The sequence below is a fragment of the Poromitra crassiceps genome, assembly GCF_964638095.1.
Source record: "Poromitra crassiceps genome assembly, chromosome: 6".
In the NCBI taxonomy this organism is placed as follows: Eukaryota; Metazoa; Chordata; class Actinopteri; order Beryciformes; family Melamphaidae; genus Poromitra; species Poromitra crassiceps.
Genome location: NC_139627.1, coordinates 49,254,677 through 49,261,287, shown reverse-complemented (window position 1 = coordinate 49,261,287; position 6,611 = coordinate 49,254,677). Strand labels below are relative to the sequence as shown.

General features: G+C 50.4%; 1 protein-coding gene across 1 annotated transcript in view; it reads right to left on the bottom strand.

Annotated features, from left to right (window-relative positions):
* Positions 1-3,165: 3,165 nt before the first annotated feature.
* inhbb (inhibin subunit beta B) overlaps positions 3,166-6,611 on the bottom strand; it is a 9,913-nt gene continuing 6,467 nt past the window's right edge. Inside the window, 2 exon segments of the mRNA XM_083638525.1 lie at positions 3,166-5,657; positions 5,659-5,840. Of these exon segments, the coding sequence (XP_083494651.1) occupies positions 5,013-5,657; positions 5,659-5,840 (827 nt within the window). The 3' untranslated portion in view covers positions 3,166-5,012.

Here is a 6,611-nt window from a genome sequence, read left to right as displayed (position 1 = left end):
TAGTATTTAACTCAATGGATTAGATTTTTTTTTTTTTTTTTTTTTTTAGCAAAGTCTATTCTTGGTCACGAGATACCCAGAAATCCAGACGTTCGAAAAAGCTAATGTGTGGAAGTCGGCGGAGGGTACCTGAGTGAAAGATTGAGAGAACTGATCATCACGCGGGTCTATCATCAGAACGTGCAGGAGGCTAACATTCCTCCAGGCTGCTGCTGCTGCGCGGGCGGCTAATGCTATAGCCTCTGACGCGAAGGAATGCCTGGCCCTCTGACGCGAAGGAATGCCTGGCCCCCGGGACCATGGATAGTCATAAATTCATTAGTGAACGCAGGCCGGGCTGAATTGGAAAGAATGAATGTTATTGCGGCGATAAACCAGTTGACCCCGTCAACTGTTTGATAAACCAGTTGACCCCGTCAGCTTGGCAGCTGTCATGACCTCAACCCGCGGCAGTATTGAAACAAGGAGGGCTGAAGGACAATATTTGTTCAAGCTGATAACTAGGGGTTGTAGAGGTTGTGTGCCATGTTTTGTGTTGTTTATAGTGTGCCATGGGGTCGTGCGTGTGTGTGTGTGTGTGTGTGTGTGTGTGTGTGTGTGTGTGTGTGTGCGCGCTTGTATTTATATTTGAAAAAGAGCACGTGCGGCGGTGTGTAGCTAAGTATATCTTGGTAAGATAAGACTGCACGGACCTAAGCATTAAGTGTGTTTGAGTGGAGAATAGAGTGATATAGAGTCTTGTGTGTGTATGAGTTTTTGAGTGCAGATACACACACTTGGGTGCTTCTGCGTGCGCGTGCGCGCGCGCGCGCGTGTGTGTGTGTGTGTGTGTGTGCGTGTGTGTGTGTGTGTGTGTGCGTGTGTGTGTGTGTGTGCGTGCACGTGTGTGTGTGAGTGCTGCCGGCATGCTGCATGGCCGACAGCGGCGGGCGGCTCAGCGTGATTAACATTCCATCCGCGGAGATTTGGCCTGCGTTGTCAAGCATGACAAGACAGCTACACACGGCGCAGACTGTCATCCGTCTATAAGGTCTATAAGTACCCCCCATTCACTTATCGCGTTCAATGTGACATGCAGTCTGTCTGTCTGTCTGTCTGTCTGTCTGTCTGTCACTCTGTAGGCCATCTCTGCGTGGAGTGCACGCACGCACGCACGCACGCACACACACATATACAAACAAGCACAACCGTATATTGATTTGTTGTGATCCTCAGAGGGGAGTTTTGTCGCTCAGCTGCTGACTCATCCATCCAGCTGAGGAAAGTGTCCCTCCCTAAACGTGCTATTTCCCCTGCAGGCAAACACATCTCATTGCACTTGGCAGATCCTAACAGATACGTTTAGGCTAATTACGTTGTTATGTTTGTTGTTATGTTTTTTTGTGTGTGTGTGTGTTTTTTTTTGTACACGTGGCATGTTTTGATCGGTAGCGCATGGAGATTCCGCAGAAACAAATGCACGCACATGCCCCCAGTCAGCGGTGTCTGGTGTCGGCACAAGCAGGCGTTCAGTCGGGCAGGTCTCGTTGCTGTTGGGACATTGCTGCTGACACGTTGCCAACGCTAAAGCTAGCTTGAGAAACAGCAACACTGTGGGGAAACAGTGATGTAACGGGGCTTGTTCGCCCGCACACACCGCAGGAACGCCGTTTGGTTTCCCAACGCGACGCGCACGGATCCATGCAAACTGACACATCTCCAGCGTTTTTTCATTGCACATACACAAACACGCACAAACGCGCACGCACGCGCGCACATACATACACACACACACACACACACACACACACACACGGCCGGCATCACCAGACACCCCACAGCCAAGAGGAATCAAGCTGGTATCTGTGTAGCTCTGTATGTTGGCACTCGCTATGGATGCCAGTGGAGCTGTTAATCATAGTTGTAATTACTGCGCGTCAGCTCAAGACAGACAGTTAGTCTTCGTGACAGACAAGATATGTTTTATGTTTCAACCAGTATGGACGAAGACTGCACTCTGGGTGTGTGTGTGTGTGTGTGTGTGTGTGTGTGTGTGTGTGTGTGTGTGTGTGTGTGTGTGTGTGTGTGTGTGTGTGTGTGTGAGAGAGAGAACCTTTGTTTTAGTACCCAACTATTTCTGCCCCACCTTTTTGCTTAGGTCGCTTTCACATATAAGCAGTGGCGCTGGAAGTACTTTTAGGTAGGGGGTGCTGTAAGGAAGGGACTCTCGGTGCTGCCCGCAAGCGCAGTGCCGAATTTTAAATTAACATTAGGATTATACTGTTGTGATGTCATTATTCAGTATCTTCTCCTTTTCTCACTCACTTTCATGTAAGCTAGCACCTGCTCCCCCTTTAGTCGTTTCACACTACAACAGACAGCAACACAGGCATAAACACTGAACTTATTATTATTATTATGGAAAACCAGATTATGATGAAAATCAAACACTTTTGAAGAGAGAGCGTATGAAATAAGATTAGAGCTGGGCACACACTGTTTTTTTATGCATTTTGTTGGTGGTATAAACACAAGACAGCCAAATCCAACAATTTCAAAAATCCCATCTCTTGCCACCACGGGGTGCTACAGCACCCTCAGCACCCACCTTCCAGCTCCCTTGCATATAAGCTGTTTGGTCCGCTTTAACCAGAGTTCATTTCCTCGGATAGTGTGCTTGGTTTGGGGTGGTGTGAAAGCACTGTTGTGGAACAAACAAGCAAACTCTGGTCCGCTTGAAAACGTGGGTCTCGGTTCGTTTGCAAGTGAACTCTACGCTACAAAGTAAAACCAGAAATCCCAAGACCGCATAAAGGTGGTGTTTCCTTATGGGTTGTGTTTCACGGATTCACTTGTGTTGTTCAGTCAGCCCTCAGCAGGCAAGGCGGCAGAAGAGGAGAGATTTGAGTGACCGTTTCGACCATGTGACATTGTTCAGAAAGTTTGGTGCTTGTGACAAATTGCTGTGTGAAAGAGAACCAGACCAAATGAAAAATGAAACCATGTTGGAACTTCACCCCCCCGAATCACACCGAGTCCACCACCTTATATGTGAAAGCGACCTTAGAAAGAGATCTCGACTCCAACTATTTCTGAAAAGCGCTATATAAATATATATATATATATATTTTTTCCATCTGAAACACAGACAAGAGAGAAACAATGCAATGCAGAGTAAGAATTTATTTTAAAGTTACAAAATATTTAAGAAAACATCTTATTTTACATAAACTGTACAGATGACATTTATTTGACTAAATGATTCTGAAACAGGACCTAAAAATAACTTTCTTATTAAATAGAAAACTGAAAAAAATAGAATTAAAGGTGAAAAATGAAGTGTTCCACTTGCGTATTTGTACAAAAACAGAGAAAGAAAACAGAACTAGGGAATGGAATCATGAGTCGTACCCTGATACAGTGGTAGGCCTTTTGCAAAAATGATCAGAACAGTATTGTACACACAGTAACGTGATGGCCTCGCCATCTTAGTATAATAGCTAAAATATTGGCCTCTTTGGTTCCATTAATTAGGTAAAATACACTTGAAACAAAATTCAATTTTTACTTCTATAAAAATAACTTTTCAATGGCAGTTTTTGTTTCACTAATCCCGCAACTTTTCAGTGCAAACATCACAACGATCCTTCGCTTTGGAAAGGAAGCGAAAGATCACATTTTCAAGTATTGATAAAGAGTCGAGGACTAAAGAGAGAAAGGGATAGAGAGAGAGAGAGAGAGAGAGAGAGAGAGAGAGGGAGATAGAAAAAGAATGAGAGAGAGAAAGGGATAGAGAGAGCGAGAGAGAGAGAGAGAAAGAGAGAGAGAGAGAATTCAGTCTGATAGAGCATGTAGAGTATGGGTATAGGTTACTATACATTGCATAGCTCATGTGGCACTTATTTAGCGATAGGACAGGACACTCAGTACCCCTCGGGAGGCATTTATTATGCAAGTGCTATTCAGGGTGTGCATTTCAACGCACTGTGGCGACCAGCAGGGGGCCGAAAACAAGAGTCTACCCCCGTCCTCGGGCAAGTAGGGAGCAGCCTTGAGAAGGGGGTGGGGGGGGGGGGGTGGGGGCAGTTCTCTCTCTGTTGTCCCCAGGGTTAAGTGAAGTGCACAAGTGAAGTGCACTTAGGAAGGTCCATCTTCACCTGGTTGTCGTGGTAACGGTAACAGGGCCGGCGGCGGCGCTGTCGACACAGGCAGGGGGCGTGGAGGCGTGGAGGCCCATGGTTGCTGAACTGCTTTGCACCGTGGAAGGTATAATCCTATCTGTGATCTGATCCCACCAGAGAGGGGACGCTCACAGACAGGGTCCGTGATCTGATCGCACCAGAGGGGGGGACGCTCACAGACAGGGTCCGTGATCTGATCGCACCAGAGGGGGGACGCTCACAGACAGGGTCTGTGGGGACAGTCAGGAAGTGCTGGTGTTCTGAATTGTATAAGCTGATGAATTGTCAGTGCTTAAAAAAAAATCTGCCTTGTGCTAAAGTACTTAAGAGGGGTTGGTTGGAGGAGCAGGGGGGGGGCGGGAGTGTGGGGGTGAAGCCAATAATGTCATTGGCCGATCCTGTCACTTTCCTTAAGCGCTTTTAATCTTCATTCAAGAGGAGAGATGATGGTGCCATTATTTTTCGACTAGAAATGGCAGAAACTAGAGCAAAGTATCATTTTGGTGATAACTATTCCCTTCTCTTTCCCATAGCTCCTGGCCAGTTCACTTTCATCATATGGAATGGACAAAACTGGAGGAGAGCAAGCAGGTCGCTCAGTCTGATAAATACACACACACACACGCACACACATACGTACACACACGCACACGTACACACACACACACGCACACACACACACATACACAACACTGATGCATGCGTTTTGCTGGATTGTACCTGTTGGTGCGGTCCTGTCACATAAGTATAGATATATTGTATATGTGTACCGAACAAAAACGCCCGTTTGTACAAAAGACCTTTTTGACAGTTCCGAGTTCGAGCGGCGGACGCGTGCTGCCGCACGCGCCCTCAGGCACAGCCGCACTCCTCCACGATCATGTTGGGCACGTCCCGCTTCACGATGTTGTACTCGTCGTCAAAGTACAGCATGGACATGGTGCTGAGCTTGGTGGGGATGCAGCACGAGTTGACCGAGCCGGGACTCATCCCCCTCATGCGGTACTGATTGACCACCGCCGTGTGGAAGGAGGACGCCGACCCCGGCACGCCCGCCATGTAGGCGGGGCAGCTGCCCTCGCAGTAGTTGCCGTAGTAGCCGGCCGGCGCGATGATCCAGTCGTTCCAGCCGATGAGGCGGAAGTCGATGTAGAACTGCTGGCGGCAGCACAGGCCGCCGCTGCTGCCGTCGCACTCCAGCCCGCGCTTGCGGATGCGGTGCTTGCCCTCCGCCTGCCGCGCGCGCACCACCAGGAAGGGCCGGTGGGACGGCTCGCCCGGGTCCACCAGCACCGTGGCCACGCCGGCCGCCTCGCAGCCGTCGCAGCGCACCTCCAGGTCCTGCCGCCGGCTGCCTTTGCCGAACACGGCGCGCACCGCCTCGGACAGGCCGAAGGTGTGCCAGCCGCTGCGTTTCAGGTCCACCCGCTTCTCCACCAGCGCCCAGCGGCCCGCGCCCAAACCCCCCCCCGCCCCCGCCGCCTCCCGGGCCGCCCTCCGCTCCGCCGGGCCCCGCCTCCTGGTAGTGGATCTTCACCGTCACCTTCCGTCGCAGGCCTTTCTCCGGGCCGGGCAGCACGCGCAGGTACAGCCACAGGTTGGCCTGGGACACGTACAGGTTCTGGTTGCCCTCGTTGGAGATGAGGAAGTACAGGCTGGACTTGGATGAGATTTGCTCATCTGATGGGGAGAAGGGAGAGAAAAAACGCAGAGAGAGGAAAGGTTTAGTTTTTGCGGTGCCGTAATCCAGCCCGTTTACAGAGTGTGAAGTGAGCAGAACACAAGTGACATTTACAAGATGAGAGCTGATTTATGTTTTTCCAACAGGTGAAGCACTCCTCTTGAGGCCAGAATGGATGCCAGCTGAATAGATGCCAGGTCGCTATTCTGGAGAGTTAGTTTCCAGAGACGTGGGACAACGCTTCTCTCTCTCTCTCTCTCTCTCTCTCCCTCACACACACACAAACACACACACACACACACACACGCACACGCACACGCACACGAGCGTGCACACACACACACACACACACACACACACACACACACACACACGCACACACACACACGCACACGCACGCACACACACGCACACACACACACACACGCACACGCACACACACACACACACGCACACGAGCGTACACACACACACGCACCCGCGCGTACACACACACGCGCACAGCGCGTACACACACACACACACACACACACGCACACGCACACGAGCGTGCACACACACACACACACACACACACGCACACACACACACGCACACGCACGCACACACACGCACACACACACACACACACACACGCACACACACACACACACACGCACACGAGCGTACACACACACACACGCGCGCGCGTACACACACAGGGAAGCGCACACACATGTCATGTGTGTGCATGCATGCTGACAAACACAAAGGCTGCCCCAAGAAGGGAG